The following is a 19,785-nucleotide window of genomic DNA, read 5'->3' on the forward strand; positions in this document are numbered from 1 at the left end:
TAATTTGTAAACGGAGCAACGGTTAAATTTTGTACCAAGCAGAAAAAGTGAAGAAGTAATAAATTTGTATTAACGAGAAAAATTTTTAAAAACGCCATTTTAACTACCTCAGAATTTCTGAAACTTTTTGGGTTATTCAAATAAACGAAAAAAATGAATTTGGATACTAACCAGAAAAAGCGAAAAAAGATCATTTTGTACTATTTAAACAAACGAAGGGGTAACTTTTGAGTGAGCTTTTCAATTTTGCAGCAAGAAGAAGAACCATTTTCTAACTAACTCAGAATTTCATATCATTTTGTAATACTCAAATTTGGATGGAGTATTTAGCTTTGTATGAACCAGAAAAAAGTTAAGAAGGTCCATTTGTACTACCCAAATAAATGAAGGAGCTAATTTGAGTGATCTATTCAATTTTTTTCCAATCAGAAGAAAATCAAAGAAGGGTCATTTTAACTAGCTCAGCATTTTATACCTTTTTGTGCTATTCAAATAATAGAGGGAACAAATTTCAGTGGTCTATTTTATTTTTGTACTAATCAGAAGAAAAGTACTTATTCCATTTTATATAGTAAAAGGACAACATTGTATTTTTGTGAATAATTACCTTGGACTTGAAAATTAAACACAACCAGTAGAAACACACTGCAGACGTTTTACTTTTATTGCTTCTGATAATAAACATTGTATGGTACTACTTGTAAAATATCTCAAGTACATGAGTACATAAGACTCATGCCAGAATAAATGTTTTCGCTTTCCTCTCAAGCCAGAAAAAAAGAAGAAACTCGCTGAGCTAGTTAAAATGGAACTTCTTTCCTTTTCTTCTGATTGGTACAAAAATAAATGAGACACCCAAATTTATTCCTTCGTTTATTTGAGTAACACAAAATGGTACAAAAATGGACCTTCTACGCTTTTTTTCTTGGTTGGTACAAAACTAAATGAGACCCAAATTTATTCCTTCGTTTATTTGATTAGTACAAAATGGTACTTCCTTCCTTTTTCTGCTTGCTACAAAACTGAATAGATCACACAAATTTATTCCTTCGTTTATTTGAGTACTACAAAAGATATAAAATTCTGAGTTAGTTAAAATGGTCCTCCTTCGCTTTTTCTGGTTAGTAAAAACTTATTTCTTCGTTTATTTAAATAGCACAAAAAGGTTTAAAATGTTCAGTTAGTTAAAATGGCGATTCTCGTTGGTATCAAATTGAATAGGTCACTCAAATTTGTTCTTTCGTTTATTTGAGTAGCACAAAATGGTACAAAAATGGACCTTCTTCGCTTTTTTTCGTGGTTGGTACAAAACTAAATGTGCCACCCAAATTTACTCCTTCGTTTATTTGAGTAGTACAAAATGTACATAAAAACTGACTCCTTTTTCGCTTAGTACAAATTTATTCATTTGTTGATTTGTGTAGCACAAAAATACTCAGCTAGTTAAAACGGCCCTTCTTTTCTTTTCTTCTGATTGGTACAAAATTAAATAGATCACTCAAATTAGCTAATTCGATTATTTGAGGAGTACAAAATGGTATAAAATACTCAGCTAGTTAAAATGGTCCTTCTTCACTTTTTCTGGTTGGTATACATTTATTCCTTCCTTTAATTGCGTAATACAAAAGTTATAAAATTCTTAGTTTAAATGTAATTTCTCGTTGGTACAAAAGTAAATAAGCCACTCAAATTTATTGCTTCGTTTGTTTGAGTAGTACGAAAATGTACAACATGCTGAGCTATTTAAAATGGTCTTTCTTCCCTTTTTATTCCTTTGTTTATTTGTGTAGCACAAAAATTATTAGTTAGTTAAATGGTATTTCTTTGCTTTTTTCGGTTTGGTACAAATTTTACAAAAGGTATAAGATTCTAAGCCAGTTAAAAATGGTTCTTCTTTGCTTTTTTTCTAGTTGGTACAAAAGAAATAGGACACCCCAATAAATTTATTATTTTTAAATGACACAAAAATGTATAGAATGTTGATCCTTCTTCGCTTTTTTGGTCAGTACAAATTTATACGTTTGTTTACTTGATTAGTACAAAGTGTTAATTCTTTCCTTTTTCTGCTTGGTAGAAAACTAAATAATCCATCCAAATATATTTCTTCGTTTATTTGAGTATTACGAAATGATATAAAATTCTGAGTTAGTTAAAATGGTCCATGTTCGCTTTCTCAAATTTATCCCTTCGTTTGTTTAAATAGTAAAACATGGCCTGGAAGTTCTGAGCTAGTTAGAAATGAGATTTCTCGTTGGTACAAAATTCAATGGGCCACTCAAATGTGTTTGAGTAGCTCAAATGGTATATCAAGCTGAGCCAGTTGAAATGGTCTTTCTTCGCTTTTTGTGGTTATTACAAATTCATTCCTTTGTTTATTTGTGTAGCTTTTTTCTGTTTGGTACAAATTTTACAAAAGGCATAAAAATCTAAGCCTGTTATAAATGGTTGTTCTTCGCTTCTTTCTCGTTGGTACAAAAGGAAATAGGACACCCATATTTATTTATTCCTTTCCTTAAATGGCAAAAAGGTATAAAAATCTGAGCTACTTAAAATGGTTCTTCTTTGCTTTTCTTCGAATGAGTACAAAAACTTAGACTACTCAAGTTATCCTCAGTTTTTTAATGGTACAAAAAGTATAAAATGCTAATCTCGTTAAAATGGCCCTTCTTTGCTTTTCTTCTGATTGGTACAAAAATAAAATAGACCACTGAAATTTGTTCCCTCTGTTATTTGAATAGCACAAAAAGGTATAAAATGCTGAGCTAGTTAAAATGACCCTTCTTTGATTTTCTTCTGATTGGTACAAAATTGAATAGATCACTCAAATTTGCTTCTTCGTTTATTTGGGTAGTACAAAATTGTACAGAAATATTTAACTAGTTAAAATGGACCTTCTTAATTTTTTCTGGTTCGTACAAAGCTAAATACTCCATCCAAAATTTGAGTATTACAAAATGATATGAAATTCTGAGTTAGTTAGAAAATGGTTCTTCTTGCTGCAAAATTGAAAAGCTCACTCAAAAGTTATCCCTTCGTTTGTTTAAATCGTACAAAATGATCTTTTACTGGTTAGTTTAAATACTGTATCCAAATTCATTTTTCGTTTATTTGAATAACCCAAAAAGGTTCAGAAATTCAGAGGTAGTTAAAATGGCATTTTTAAAAAATTTTCTCGTTAATACAAATTTATTACTTCTTCACTTTTTCCTGCTTGGTACAAAATTTAACCGTTGCTCCGTGTACGAATTATTCGGGTTTAAATATTTGACCTTTGACTTCGATGGTAAGTAGTTTTGGGACATGTGCAAACTACACCTCCATATGTGGCTGCGTTTACGACCTATTCCGGTTTAAATATATGACCTTTGACCTCAATGGTCAATACTTTTGGGACATATAGTAGTTGGTGACCTATTACTAAATGTGAAGAAAGAACCTAAATATGTGGCTTCGTTTACGAGTTATTCTGTTTTAAGTATTTGACCTTTTACCACGATTGTCATATCTTTTGGGACATGCAGTAATTGACGAATGCTATGTTACACAGGGGTTGATAACAGGGAACGAGTACACGCCCTTATTACATATGGGTGCTGTTATTTCTTCATAGTGCCTGTGTAATTTTTGCTATGTTAAAATAGGGGTTGAAAAATAAGCCATAGTCTTTTATTAGCTCTGCTATGTTAAAATAGGGGTTGGAAATTAAGCCATACTCTTTTATTAGCTCTGCTATGTTACATATTCTTATGTAATATGTGCTATGTTAAATAGGTGGTTGGGAAATGTGTTCATTGTCTTTTATCGATCTGCTATGTTCGTAGTTCTGTGTTCACCGTGTTATGTATTCTATGTTATGTTACATAGGTAGTGACAAAAGGGAACTAGTACACCCGTGGAACGAATACACCCCTGCTATGTTTTGTAGTCTTATGTATTCTCTGTTATGTTCAATTAGGGGTGGAAAAAATGGTCATCAAAGAGAATGAATACACCCCTAAAACGACTATCTGTGCTACTGCTTTGTCCACCCCTAAACTGGAGGTCGTAAAAGACCATGGGTGGTCGGTTCAGGGTGTTCGATTATAATCTTTGCTATAATGTGCTCATTGTCTGCTATTTCTGTTATGTTAAAATAGGGGTTGCAACGAGTACACCCCTCCTATGTAACATAAGGTTATGTAATTTCTGCTATGTTAAAATAAGGGTTGGAACGAATACATCTCTGCTATGTTACGTAGTCTTATGTATTATCTGCTATGGTTAAATAAGGGGTAGAAAAAGTGATCATAAAAGGGAACGAGTCCACTCCTTAAAGATTATCTGCTCTACTATGTGTTCGTAGTCTCCACTGCAATGTTAAAATAGGGGTTGATAATAAGCCATGCTCTTTCATTAGCTCTGCTACGTTATATAGTCTTAGGTGATATGTGCTATGTTAAATAGGCGGTTGGAGAATGTATTCTCTGCTCTGTTATGTGTTCGTAGCATAAAAGGAAACGTGTACACCCCCTTAACTGGAGGTCGTTGGACGGTTCAGGGTTGGAAACGAATACATCTCTGCTCTGCTATGTATTCGGTATTCTCCACTGCTATGGTAAAATAGGGGTTGATAATAAGCCATGCTCTTTTATTAGCTCTGCTATGTTATATAGTCTTATGTAATATGTGCTATGTTAAATAGGCGGTTGGAGAATGTGTTATCGATCTGCTATGTTCATAGTCTCTGTGTAATTTCTGCTATGTTAAAATATGGGTTGAGAAAAGTGCTCATAAAAGGGAACAAATACACCCCTAAAATGGAGGTCGTAAAAGACCGTGAGTGGACGGTTCAAGGCGTTCGATTTCCCACACGTGGGCGGGGCCAAGTGGGCGGGGCCGTGGGTTTGGCCAGGGGCGGGGTCACGTGACCGGCGCAAGGCAATCAGCGTGAAGGGGGCGTGGGTTGTTTGCGCATGCGCAGTAGGAAAAAAAGCGCCAGGTATCTCCTCTCTACTGCTATCATGATTCCACTTCTTTCAACATTTTCTATCGCATTGACGACAACTCCGTGATGCCTTCATAAAACCAACTGTGGTGGGCCGGCAGTATGCGTTTGCGTAGACGGGCACCCACATGAAAGAGTTTTGTAACGAACTAGAATTCTTCTGAATTGATCTGCAAACTTTTTGCTAAATAAAAATTAGAACTCGAGCGGCAAAGTTACAATCTGGAACAGGAACTCAGCTAAAAAACAATCTGATGATCTTAGTTTTACAGGATAGTGCTGGCCTCAGCCAAGACTAAATTTCTAAAAGGCAGGTGTTCGTCACTTAATTAAGACTTATGGTCAACAACTTTTATGGATTTCTGAGCTAAACAAGAGAGTCTAAGTTCCTTGCAAACTGGCTAAGTTTATTAGTCCCACTAATAATGCGGGTTCCACGAGCAGGGTGAGGTATTTAGAAAATGTCTATGTAAAATCACTTACGTAATAACGAGTTGCAATCACAAAATCTCAAACAAAAGAAAAACTTTCACTAGACTGGGAGTGCATGAGTCAGTTCTAATACGTTGATAAGTGTGTCTATTTGATTTAGCGATGAGTTATGAGCTAGCTAGGAAATGAACCTAGAGTCTATTCGAACTCACATCAAAATAGGGGAACAACGAAACTTTCACCGTCAGCTTTCTAAACAAGCCGGCAGTTTCTGGGGCGAATCTGGGTTAAAGCCAAGCTTGCAGAACTAGATTGCCAAGTTCGAGGGAAGCAGACTTTAACCGTCAGTTTCCTAAGCAGGCATGCAATTTATGGGATGAGCCCGGTATGACGCCTGTCTTTTTGAAAGGAGAGTGTCAAGTTAGCCAAGAGGACCAGGTCGGGTGACTTCACTAGGAAGTCAGGCAGAGAGAGAGAGAGAGAAACGACAAGGGTTTACCAGGAATCAACTTGGAGCTCTGGGTTAAGTCGTACCTAAGACATTCCGGACTCCGTCTAGACATCACGACCTTCAGGGACCCTAGAGTAGGGATGCGCACGAGTCGAGTCGAGTCGAGATTTAAGCCTGTCTCGACTCGTCTCGAGAAAATGTCTCGACTCGAAAATATGTTTCTGTCTCGACTCGTGTCTCTACTCGACTCGAATTCGAGTCGAGACGTCTCGAAATTCGAGTCGAGACAAAATGTACGAGTTAAAATATATCCACACATTAGCCAGACCATTATGACTACTTACCATTATCAGTATGTCGACCTTTGGAACGGATAACAACGGCGGTGTGTCTTGGCATGGACGCAATAAGCCTTGGTAGGTCGCCGGAGAGAGTTGACACCACATATGCACACACAGATCACCTAATTCCCGTAAATTCCGGGGAAGGGGCAACGCGCCGTGACGTCACGTTGAATCACATTCCAGATGTGTTCGATTGTGTTCAGATCCGGCGAGTTGGGGAGCCAGCAAATCACTTGGAACTCGCTCCTGTGTTCCTAGAACCCCTCCATCACATTCCTCGTATTGTGACATGATGCATCGATCTTGTCGAAAAATCCTACTATAGTTGGGAAACATGATCGTCATGAAGCGGTGTCCGTAGTCTGCAAGCAGTGTGCGATACGCCTCGGCCGTCATGATGCCTTGCTGGAGCTTCACTAGACACATGGATGCTCACGTGAATGTTCCCCAGATAATAATTAAGCCGCAGCCCGCTTGTCTCCGTCCCTCAGTACAAGTGTCAAGGAGCTGCTACCTTGGAATACGACGGATTCGCACCCTTCCATCGTCATGATGAAAAAGGTATCGGGATTCATCAGATGATGCAACGCTCTGCCACTGTGCTAAGGTCCAGTGGCGATGGTCACGTTTCATTTCAGTCGTAGTTGCCGATGTCCTGGTGTTAACATTCGCACATGAATGGGTCATCGACTGCGGAGGTCCATCGTTAGGAGTGTTCGGTGCAATGTGTGTTCAGACTAGTGTTGTGAAGGCCTGGGAAAAACGGAAATTTTGGGTTTAAAAGAACAATTTTTTTACGGTTCTCCCGAGCTTGGAAAGAAACGGAAAATTTGGGTAAAATTGAAATTTTCGAATATTCTATTATATTACGGTTTCAAAATTAAAAGTGTATTATATTTACTAGTTTAGAGTTAAGAAAATTGAGTACTTTTGTTTCTTGTATTAGAATAGAGAAATTTTGTGCACAACTCATCCAAACACTTCAAAGTTCGCACCGTGATAGAATGGAGTTATGGCTACAAAAGAAACTAAAATATAATCCTATTTAGCCTAATTAGTATAGACGCATTAAAATTTTCTTCAGCAATATTATTAAGTTCCCCCTTGATGGCAGGGAAGTGTTAAAATAACGGGACCAGAATCATTTTAGTTAATATGTCAAATCAAACATGTATTTTATAGAGATATCTTCCTTGTTCTTTGTAAAATTTCCTGAAATTTTGAATCCATTAGAAAAAAATAATTTGTTCATAAATATTGGCAAAAACAGGAAAATATAGTTTAAAACTATTTTTTGGCCTGATGCTAGTAATGTTACTTGCTGTAACATGTCTGCAGCATATACAGTAGGAAGTCGAAAATCCGAACTAATTGGGACCACAGGTAGTTCGGATTTTCTAAAATGACACAAAATTCCATTTAGGCTTATATATACTGTACGGTATGTTCTCCAATCGATACAGTGGTTATTCAGTACATACAGTTATTACAATACCGAACGTAGGGCTACTTACATTTAATGTTTCTAAATAACCTGCTCGTACACTAAATTACACTGATCTTGTAAGTCACACTTAAATATTATAGGCCTAAGAGAAAATAAAAATAAAAATATGTATGACAAACAATTACATATGAATGAACTTTTGTAAAAATACTGACTTCACACAACGTCGACGGACGCACTATTGTTTGTTTATCGCTAGCGTTAAGACAAAATGTAAAAAGCTTCTAGGGACCGGGTTCGGATTTTTGACGTTCGGATTATCGACATCCTACTATATATACAATGTATTTCGCTAACGGAAAAATACTTAAAGCAACAGGTTTTAATTCTACTTTATAGTTTTCTGATTTCTGGTAAAAGCCCTCTTTATTCTTTGTATATTTTTCGAAAAACTCAAAAAGAGAGAGGATCTTATTTACACATACATACATAAACCACACAAGTGAGTGAATTTGAGCAGCGAGAAATATAAATCTTATAGTAACGAGGTATCCTAAAGTTAGCTAGTATATTCATGGAGGACATTATGTCAGAATCAATAAATGCAATTTCTACATATATGCATATACGTACACGCGCAATTCTTTACACCTATGACGTTACCCTTGCTTATTCGTTATTTCTCCATATAATACATTCGGTATCATATCACATGACGTCATCATTACATAACCGGCCCATCAATCTTACCCTACACAATCAATTCTCTACATAATACTGCTGACTCAGCGTAATTTGATACAATCAAAACTAAGGTTTGAATTCCATATCTGGTTCTGGATATATGACAACCTGTCTATTACAATTATTTTATTTGTAAGTTGCCTACTTCACTCTCCATAATAAATCCACTACATGAAACATCACGTGATTGATTTCATATTTTTTGATGCTTGAATATATCACTTGTTTCTATTCTTATAATGCATGAAAAAACATTAATTGCGAAGTGACCACGTAGGTTCTGATTTTATATGAGAAATCTACTCGCACAGTCTGCTGTATGAGTAGAAATTATGATACAGTAGGATAACTTACTGAAAGCATAACGATCAGCTTGTTGGAAAGATTTTTTATTGTGTGGATGAGGAATGTCCTCCCACTCCTCTTCTTCCTGCTTTTTGTCATCTTCTAGCATCGAAGCCACATCCTGAGCTTTTGACAGAGCAAGAACGGAACAAAATAATCCAATCGCTGAGAGAAGCTGAAAGTAAAAAGATAAGAAAGAACTTAAAAAATTGGAGGGTAAATGTAAAAAGACTAATCAATGTATGTCTATCTATATTAATTAATCTAAACTAGATACGTATCTACAGAACACAGTTGAATAGTAAATCTGTAAATTACACTTCTTATAATATATAGTCAAAAAATTTAGAAAGAATTTCAGTCTTAATACAATAACAAATAATGGCTTCAATGAGAAGCCAGTGCCTTATAGGATGCTGTGACAGTGACTTCTGGTTCGATTCTCAGTCTCTCCGTATATATAATTCAGGTTCTGTATATATATACTGTATGTATCGTCCCTTTCCGGCATTAACCCAGTAGGCGATATTTTTTTTCGAAATTGACTTTTTTGCAGTTTTTGGCTCAGAATTTTAAGGCGAATCGAATGGTCTAATCTCCATGTTTCTATCTTGAGCCGTTGGCGAGATAGCTATGAGGCTTAGATGGGTGTAATTAGACTTGCTGGAGGCAAAAATGTCGTATGTAACACTCAGTCGTTTGTATTTACTGCATAAATGTTTCCGATGAAACGAAGAAACTGAATTGTAGTCTAGATTGTTTCAAACATCAAATTATTTTACGTGCCAGAAGTTTCCGCCCCCCACCTCTCCCAAATTACACCAAACGTTGCACATCGTTAGTGCATCGTTAGTGCACGTTAGTGCATTCAGAACTAACGTTAGTGCTATCAGCCTTTACGAGATATTGAAGATTTTTGGTGGGGGGCCAACTTCATATGAAGTTAGCCCCCACCCACCCATCTTTATGCAGACAGATTTTCACAAAACTTAGCGCATCGTTAGTGCATCGTTAGTGCACTTAAACACACTAAGCATTAACGTTAGTGCTACTATGTTTTGAGATTTATTCTAGATTTTCAGTGGCGGGCCAACTTCAGAAATATCAAATTCTATGCACATAGAGGCAGAAACATGGGGTTAACGGCAATCGTTAGTGCATCGTTAGTGCACTTAAACGCACTAAGCACTAACGTTATTGCTAACATATTTTGGGATTTATTCAAAATTTTTGGTGGGGGGCCAACTTCAGAAATATCAAATTCTATAGAAATAGAGGTGGAAACATGGGGTTAACGGCATTTTTAGTGCTTCGTCAGTACACTTAAAAGCACTAAGCACTAGCGTTAGTGCTACCATATTTTGGGATTTATTAAGATTTTTGGTGGGGGGCCAACTTCAGAAATATTAAATTCTATACAAATATAGGTAGAAATATAGTGTTAACGGCACTCGTTAGTGCATCGTTAGTGCACTTAAACGCACTAAGAACTAACGTTAGTGCTACCATATTTTGGGATTTATTCGAAGTTTTTGGTTAGGAGTCAACGTCAGAAATATCAAATTCCATACAATTGATGTATAAATATGGTATTAACGGCAATCGTTAGTGCATTGTTAGTGCACTTAAACGCACTAAGCACTAACGTTAGTGCTACCATATTTTGGGATTTATTCAAGATCTTTGGTGGGGCCAACTTCAGAAATATCAAATTTTATACAAATAGAGGTAGAAACATGTGGTTAACGGCAATCGTTAGAGCGTGATTAGTGCACTTAAATGCACTAAGCACTAATGTTAGTGCTACCACATTTTGGGATTTATTCAAAATTTTTGGTGGGGGCCAATTTCAGAAATATCAAATTCCATACAAAGTGTCAGTATTTTCAGGAAGCACTAACGAATGCACTAATTACTTTGTTAGTGCTTGAAGTGGGCGCAAATTCACGCTGACCACCAAAAACATTTTACTTGTAGCACATACACTAATTAAGCACTAACGTTAAGGGTTGGTGCACGAAGAAGCACTAACGATGCACCAAGGATTGTACTAGAAGTGATCATTAGTGCTTTTTAATTTGGCAGAAATTTGACACAGTGAAAAACTCCCCTTAAATTTCTTATGTGAGTTTCCTGAGATGTAACTGGCCATAACTACACTAATACTGAAGCACTAACGAAACTGAAAGTATTTTCTAGAAGCACGAACGATGCACTATCGAACGGCTCTAATTTTTTCGTTATTGTTTGAAGTGGGGGCGCCAAGTTCATGAAGGCTTCCAAAGTTTTTTTTTTTTTTTTTTTACTTGTAGGATCTACATTAATGAAGAACTAACGTTAGGTGTTAGTGCACTATGAAGCACTAACGATTTCAGTAGAAGAGGTCATTAGTACTTTTGATTTTGGCGGAAATTTGACGCAATGAAAAATTCCCCATGAATTTCTTATGGGATTTTTGTGGCATATAATTGGCCATATCTACATCAATAGTTAAGCATTAACGGAAATATGGGTGTTTGTAGAAGCGCTAACGATACATTAACGAATGGACTTATTTTTCGTTAGTGCTTGAAGTGAGAACCAAGTTCACGCTGGCTCGCAAAGGTTTTTTTTACTTGTAGCACTTACACTAATGAAGCACTAAACTTAGGTGTTGGTGCACTAGGAAGCAATAATGTTACAAGTAAAGAAAACTTTCGAAATTAGCGTGAACTTAGCCCGTACTACAAGCACTAACGAAAAAATTAGTTTTATTCGTTAGTGCATTGTTGGTACCTCTAGAAGATACAAGTAGTTTCGTTAGTGTTTCACCATTAGTGTGGATATGGCCAATTATAAGTCACAAAATTCCCATAAGAAACACATGGGGAATTATTCATTGTATCAAATTCCCATCGCATTCAAAAGCACTAATTACCTCTGTTAGAGCATTTGTTAGTGCATCATAAGTGCTTCTTAGAGCACAAACACCTAACGTTAGTCCTTTATTAGTGTAGGTGTTACAAGTAAAAAATACCTTTGGGGAAGTCAGCGTGAATTTCGCACCCACACTTTAAGCACTAACGGAAAAAAGTGCCATTTGTTAGTGTTTCTATAAAGCACTAACAATTTCGTTAGTGCCTCACTATTAGTGTAGTTATGGCCAATTACATATCATGAGACTCAAGAAATTTATGGCAAAGTTTTTATTTAATCGAATTTCCGCCAAATTCAAAATCACGAATGATCTCTTCTAGAGCAATCGTTAGTGCATTGTTAGTGCTTCTTAGTGCGTCTACACCTAAGGTCAGTGCTTCATTAGTATAGGTGCTACAATTAAAATACCTTTTGAGGCCAGAGTGAACTTAGCGCCCCCCACTTCAAGCACTAACTAAAAACTTAGTGCCACTCAGTGCATTGTTAGTGCTTCTAGAAAACACTATGCAAATTTTTATTGCATCAAATTTCCGTCAAATTCAAGAGCACTTTTGATCTCTTCTAGTGCAATCGTTGGTGCATCGTTAGTGCTTCTAGAAAACACTAACAGTTTCGTTAGTACTTCAATATTAGTGTAGTTATAGACAATTACATGTCTCGAGACTCCCATAAGAAATTTATTTGGAATTTTTAATTGCATCAAATTTCCACCAAATTCAAAAGCACTAATGATATCTTCTAGTGCAATTGTTAGTGGTTATTAGTGCACCAACCCCTACCGTTAGTACTTCATTAGTATAAGTGCTACAGGTATAATATCTTTGGAGGGCACGGTGAACTTGCCCAACTTCAAGCACTAACAAAAAATTAATGCCACTCGTTAGTGGATCGTTAGTGCTTCCAGAAAGCACTAAAGATTTGTATGGACTTTGATATTTCTGAAGTTAGCCCCCCACCAAAAATCTTGAATAAAGCCCCAAATATGGTAATGCTAACGTTAGTGCCTAGTGCACTTAAGCGAACTTACAATGCAATAACGATTGTCGTTAACTTCATGTTTCTACTTGTATTTGTATAGAATTTGATATTTCTGAAGTTGGCCCCCCATCTAAAATCTTGAATAAAATCCCAAAATATGGTAGCACTAACATCAGTGTTTAGTGTTTTTAAGTGCACTAACCACTGCCGTCAATTTGTAAAGAATTTGATATTTCTGAAGTTGCCCACCCCACCGAAAATCTTGAATAAATCCCAAAATATGGTAGCAGTAACGTTAGTGCTTAGTACGTTTAAGTGCACTAACGATGCACTAACGGTTGCCGTTAACCCCATGTTTCTACCTCTACTTGTACAGAATTTGATATTTCTGAAGTTACCCCCCCACACCAAAAATCTTGAATAAATCCCAAAATATGGAAGCACTAACGTTAGTGCTTATTGCTTTTAGGTGCACTAACGATGTGCAATGTTTGGTGTAATTTGGGAGAGGTGGGGGGGGGGGGGAGCAACTTCAGGCACGTAATGATTTTCGTGCTCGGAGCAAATAAATCTGGCATGAACATGATTATTACAATATTTCATGGCAAAAGTGTAGTAAGCGACAGCTTGAAGTTGGTTCTGAGTCGCTTGAAACAATTTTGATGTAATGATATCAATGATTTCCAGTATTTGTTGCAGTTCTATTTACCTGCTAAGAATAAATACTTTTCCCTACAGCAATTTTGCTTTCTTAAAAATATACGTAAGAGGCTCTCAGCCTGACTTCTAAAGTAAATGTAATATTGTTATAGCTACTTACTGCTGTTTTACTTGCTATAACAGTGTGTAACGTCGCATAATACATTTTAAGGTTTCATATTTCGGTGCAGAAGTTCTTCGGCGAAAACTTCCGAAGCTGCACGAGCGTCCACTTTACACGACTTCAGAGCACCTATTGGGGAAAAAAAATAATGTGTTGCGAACAAGCAAGGGGGAAGGAGCTAAGAGGTTCTACGCTTGGCGTTTAACACATTTTCCCAGTAAACTGAAAGTGACAATTGTATTGACCATGGAAGAGGAAAACAATGGTAAAGTTTGAAGCAACTTTTAGGAAGTTTTCACAATGATTTTTTTGCGTTTCCTTTACTGTATAGTTTCAAATATCAATTTTTTAACATCATTTCACTAAATACAGTGAAACCTGTCAACGTGGCCACCTCTCTAAGTTGGTCACCTGCTTATCTTGGCCTAGTTCGTCTTGAACCTACATTTTCCCATAAGACATTCCTTACTTACTACTCTATAAGTTGGCCACCTGTCTATCTTGGAAGTTGGCCACACTGAAGCAATGTTTAACCTATGATGATAATGATAAATTTACCTGCGTATCTTGGCCACGAAAAATACAGTTTTGTTATTTTTCTTAACTCTTTCGAATTCCCATGTGAGAGGCAGATGTTCTGTATTTGTGACTGGACACAAAGAAGCATAGATTCTCACGATTTGTTCTTGGAGGTCAATGGCCAGAACCAGTGGCGTAGCACACTTTTGCGGGCCCCCCCCCAAAGTATAGAAAAGGGGCCCTAGTTGTAAAGCCTATAGAAGTAAGATTGAAGTTCTACTTCTTTAAATCTTTAATCATCGCAAGACTTCGGGGCCCCCTATACGTCGGGGCCCCCCGCACTGCGGGGATTGCGGGGGCAGCTGCTACGCCACTGGACAGAACACTACCCTCATAAAAGGGTGGTGAAGGAAGGTGTGAATAAGAAAAAGCACGTAGAGGAATTCAGGAAATGGTTGTACGTATTTGTTTACCCTGCCTGTTTTGGTAAAACCATTAGCTATATCGGCTCCTCACATTAGTGGGAAGCTTTAGTAATTCCAGAAAATTCTCAAGGTTAAAGCTAACCATTTCAATTGTCAAGTATTGGCACCTGACTGAATGTGCAAAGGTAGCGGAGGTTTTGAGATATGAATTCCCTCAAGATTTTCTCAAAACATCTTTTCCTCCGAGAAAAACACTTCTAGCTCATTAATAAGAGGTAGTTAACTACAATATTAGAATGTGCATATCTGCCAAAAAGAATAAAGCAAATATGTCTAATATAAACCACCATTCAGTAAAAACTGAAAAGAAGTCTTATAAATTGCATATGAATTTCTTAATTTATCTTAGCTTTTCTTGTTTTCAATCTGAATAACTCAGTGTGCTATAATATCAATTTCAATAAACTGCGTACATACACTTCTATTTCATGGTTGTTTGTGTTATTGTGTTTTCAATCCGAATAATCCAATGTACAGTCCGCGGCATAAAATGTGTTACAAAAATTCTAAGTCCAAATTAATAACAAACTCTTGCCCAGTTTTCTTATGCATTCCCGCAATGCATGTATCAATCGATTAGTTGCTTCTAGTATTTATTCCAACTCCTCCCCGTCCTCCACCTCTCCTTGTCTAAAGCAGTGTGTGTGACGTAGTACACTCTTTCCATTTTGCTGAAAAAGAAACAGGAATCAAGTTTACAGCGTTATAGCTTTAAAACAGTCTTTTCCATTCGTTTGTTCTGAAATATTTTTAAGAGCCTAAATTAAAGGAAAGTCACACAATCTTCCCAGAGCTTCATAAATATCTTTAGTTTCATTCTTTTCTTTCTTTAAGGAGTGCAAGCTAGTAAGATGCTCCCTAAGAAATCTATGGAAATTGCCAAGAGCTCTAAAATATCTACGGACAGAAACGAGTTTTATTCAATGATTCATTGAATTTCTTTTCAGTAAGTGCAAGCAAATGTTTCAGGGGCGTCATTTGGGCAGGACAGGAGGGTGTAATTCCCCCTCTCTTGAGCTTCATAAATACGTATTTTTTGATCAAATGTGTAGTAATACACTAATAAAAAGTGAAAATCTTATGTCGCCGGAGAATCTCTTCCTTCCCCCCCCCCCCCCCGAATAAAGTCTAAAAGACACTGGTTTTAACAACAAACCTATAGAGTTACGATAGCACATTGCTAAAGAGCTTACATTTGGTTTCAAGAGTCGAAGGTTTGATCTCAAGCCATATGACTTCCTGGGTGACATTGAGAGAGAGAGAGAGAGAGAGAGAGGGGGATTCAAGTATGGAGACAGAGAGGGATGATTTCTATACACAGATTTAGAATTGGGGGGGGGAAATGATCGGACAGCATTCGTATTATGACGAAAATTCTGATTTTGTGAAAGATAAGAAGGGAAGTTTTCGAACTGCGAGGATCACATTAGGCAGTTGTCGAATTAATGTGGAGAACTCTTTTTAGAGCATCAGATGATTACGAAAGGAGAGAAAGATCTTCAGAACTGAGAAATTAAGATTTTAAAAAATCTGATTTCGGCGAAGGGTTTCGAACCACGAACCTTGTGGTCATCGAACCATGACTTTATCCATTCTGCTACTGAGAATTCTATTACTCGTTCACATACGTTTCCCTTAGCTGCGTTGAAAGCTACCTTAAGGGGATATTCCAAAAGTTGACTCGGTAGACGCGCCGTTCAGTTAGGACGTAAACCTCTTGTAACTTAGTTACAATGTGCAAAATGAACTTCCTCTTCTTCAGGACACTTTTTAAAGCTTTAAAATTTGTTACTATTGTTTTAATTAAGTTATATTTGATAGAACCATCTGATAAAGTAGTGCCAAGCCCTGTGCGTCATTGTCTGTTAGGTGAATGGTTAATGTAAGTTACTCCTACGTGGATGGTCCGAACTTCCAATCAAGACCATTCTTATTGATTATTTTATTTGAGCTTCGCTCATACTGTATATTCCACAAGTTCAAGTTTGAAGTAATGTAGTCACAGCTAGTTTAATTCGAAATAATTTTCCAATATTATATTTGTTACTAAATTTACATGGCACTCCTCACTGTTTGTAGCCCTGCATAAATGCAAAATTGTTTTAAAAGTATATTTTACTTTCAAGCAGTATTGATTTTTTTAAAATTGTCCTTCAAATTTATTTTATAATTATTTTCTATTTCTTAATTATAACATATTTTCTATTTATATTGTATTCTATGTTACACTTTATTATTTACATTTTATGTCTTACCTTTGAAGAGGAGCTTTTGACAATTCAGAGCAGCAGGGATATACACAGGATGCAGGCCTTGGCAATCCAGAGCTTTTGCCCCCACGAAATCACTACTTTTTTGTTTGTATATATATATCTAATTTTATAGATGGTGATAGCAGGGGCGGATCCAGGGGAGTGTGTTGGGGGTGATCGCATCCCCCAGTATAGGGAACTTTTTATACTGTTTATTTTAAAAATAAAACATATCCTAAGTATTTGCCATCTTTGTATTATAAACGTAAATTAAAACCTAAAGTAGATAGGCCTTACTTTCTTAAGAAAGTTAATTCTACAGAAGAGCTCTTTCTCATTTTCTATTTTTTTCTTTTCTTTCTTTCCTTTTCTTTGTTTCTTTCTTTTTTCTTTTCTTTTTTGCAATCCGCTCTTACCTTGATTTGACTTCAAACGACCGCCCCTCCCAAACAATCATCCTGGATCCGCCCCTGGATGATAGACATTTTAGTAAAATACGCCGTCAATCGCTGAAATAAATTCCTGTCAAGCTTTCGATCGCTGAAATAAATTTCTGTCTACGGCCCTGCAAAACAGTGACGATTTTAGGGAGTGATCAGTTAGTAATGCCTCCCTGGAGCAACGACACTTCCCCAGAAGTCATATCTCCGATAATTCATTATGTGATTTGTGCATTATCACTTTTCACTCTCAGTGTCTTGAAACGCACCAAAAAGGAACTGTTCTGAAGTATTTACTGGTTCTCCCTATGACCCCATTTCAATATGGCCAACCTTGGACATATACACATCTGAAATATCACCTTTTATGTTAGTGATTCCGAAAACTATCCATTCGACACAAATATAGAATATTTTCGATTCTTTATTCCTGTCACCCTCCCATTGTCAACTCGAAGCCAACCAAGGCTTATTTTGGACTTACGCAGCATCCACAGTGTCACTTTTCATCTTTGTATATGAATTCGACACTAATTTCGTTCGTATTTGACTACTTTTACATGTCACCTTCACCTCTTGGTAGGGATTTTTTCAGTATCTCGCCCCCACAACTATGGAGAAATTTCAACCAACTAAGTATAATTATAAATTATCATCTGAAACAGAACAGTACGGGTGATCTTCTTCGCAGAGGAATTCGTTAACTACTGTTTCAATATCAATGTATTGGCTTTTTTTGCTGTCCATGCTGAAGATTGCCAAAGGGCTAAACTTCATCTGCACTATTGTGCAATGAATATAGGTTTTAGTGGTTTAGCTTACTGAATACTCGCTTAGATGTTGCTCTCGTCACAGAAAAAGTGATATACAGTTATAAAAGAAAAATGAAATGAAATATCTAATTTTTACGTCCCACGATTATGCCGACTATGCTAATGGAGAGAGTAATGGTGATAAATAAATGAAAAATTTTTAATGAAAAAAGTGGGAGGAAACGGGAGAAACACGAGGACACTCATGCACACGGTGTTTGTCCATAATAAAGTTCATTCGGCGTGAGCTGGGATCGAACCAAGGACCCCATGCACCATAGGTAAAGTTATAAAAGAATAGGCGTCTAAACAAATACGGAACACTGCTATCAATGAGAGTTATATAAGATTAGATTTTTAGTTATTTCATTCTAAGTTAAAATTTCAATCAATCTTGTTCTTCATTACTGTTCGAAAACTTAAAGTTGTTGCTGCAAGGACGTGATAAATCTTTTCAGTAGACTTCGCAGTCCCCTCCACAGCTTCTTTTTCATGTAAGGCTAAAGTAGTCTCATTTTAGACATCGAGGAAAAATAGTGGAATTACGAATTTTCAATGGGCCCCGTTTTACTCTGGGCTCTCTCAACGCACTGCCGTTAGTTACGTTACTGTTCAGGATGCATGATGCAGCTTCTGCTTTTAGGAATACTTTCTAAGGCAGTACGAGTTTTTTTTAAACTGCTGTGTGAATTAAGTTGTATTTGCTAGAAGTGTCGGTTAAAGGAAACTAAGAATCCTACACTCAAACGCAAATAATCTCTTTCGAAACTCTAATGGAAAACGAAACGAATCGTCCTAAACATGTTACGCTTTTGAAGAGAAAAAGAGCAAAGCAGTAGTTGCACATACGCTTAATGGTGTTTCTTGGGTACAAATTTATAACTTACAAACGTAATGTTCACGTCATGGTTTGATAGATGAAGGGTTAGTAAAAGGAATTCTTACGCTGGTGGTCGTGGGTTCGAATCTCTGCTCTTCTTGTTACTTTTTTCTCTTAGCTACACTTAGTTTGTGCATTGCAAACCTCGAAGTTTGGTTTGGATTATGTATGAAAGCAGGTAGAGAATTAATTGTAGTCGAAATTAGTGTCAAATATGAGATTATAATTATATATTTTGTCTTTAACTTATTACGTATCAATTTTTATATCAAATTTTCCAGTCTTTATTTAATTCATCTTCCGGTGTAATACAATGAACATTTGCAGAGCGACGTCAGTCGGACGAAAGTACTATATTCCATTTTTACTCTAATATACCTAGGTATTTGTTCATATATTTATAAATTGTTTACTAAGTAAAAACTTTTGGCGGTCCACATTATGTGTCATATAATAGACCGTACGAAGGCGGACATAGCAGAAGGCGTATTGCAAATATCCCTGGTGATAAAAAGTAGGGGTCTTCTTCACTAGATTCGAACCACTGTTACAGGCGGTTTTGGTTTACATAGCAAGCATAATACCACTCGGCCACCAAGTCTCGCACGTTAGCCTCTTTATTAATGCAGAACATACTGAGACACTTACATTTACTGGTGTCGCGTAATGTATTTCATAAAATTTTGTTAAAAAGTGGGTCGAATTAGGTAGCCCTCGTGAGGGTGTTGTGGGCGAGCATTTATTAATAGTGTGTATAGTCCCCTTGGGACTCGATTACAGCTGCCATACGCCGTGGCATTGAATCCACCAGGCGAGAGATATAGCGTTGGGTGCAACAGATCGACCACGCATCTTCAACACGCTCCCAAAGATCATTAGATGTTCGTGGAGGATTGTTTGACCAGGTTTCCCGCAATGTTCTTGCAACAGAGG

The 19,785-nt window shown here is 36.7% G+C and overlaps 1 protein-coding gene across 1 annotated transcript in view; it reads right to left on the reverse strand.

Moving 5' to 3' along the window:
• LOC145664465 (uncharacterized) overlaps positions 1–19,785 on the reverse strand; it is a 630,204-nt gene that overhangs the window by 288,868 nt on the left and 321,551 nt on the right. The window contains exon 3 of the mRNA XM_081731165.1: positions 8,757–8,922. Coding sequence (XP_081587291.1) covers positions 8,757–8,922 — 166 coding nt within the window. The remainder of the gene's footprint in view (positions 1–8,756; positions 8,923–19,785) is intronic.

The sequence above is a fragment of the Thermobia domestica genome, chromosome 11 (assembly GCF_964235325.1).
Source record: "Thermobia domestica chromosome 11, izTheDome1.hap1.1, whole genome shotgun sequence".
Taxonomy (NCBI): Eukaryota; Metazoa; Arthropoda; class Insecta; order Zygentoma; family Lepismatidae; genus Thermobia; species Thermobia domestica.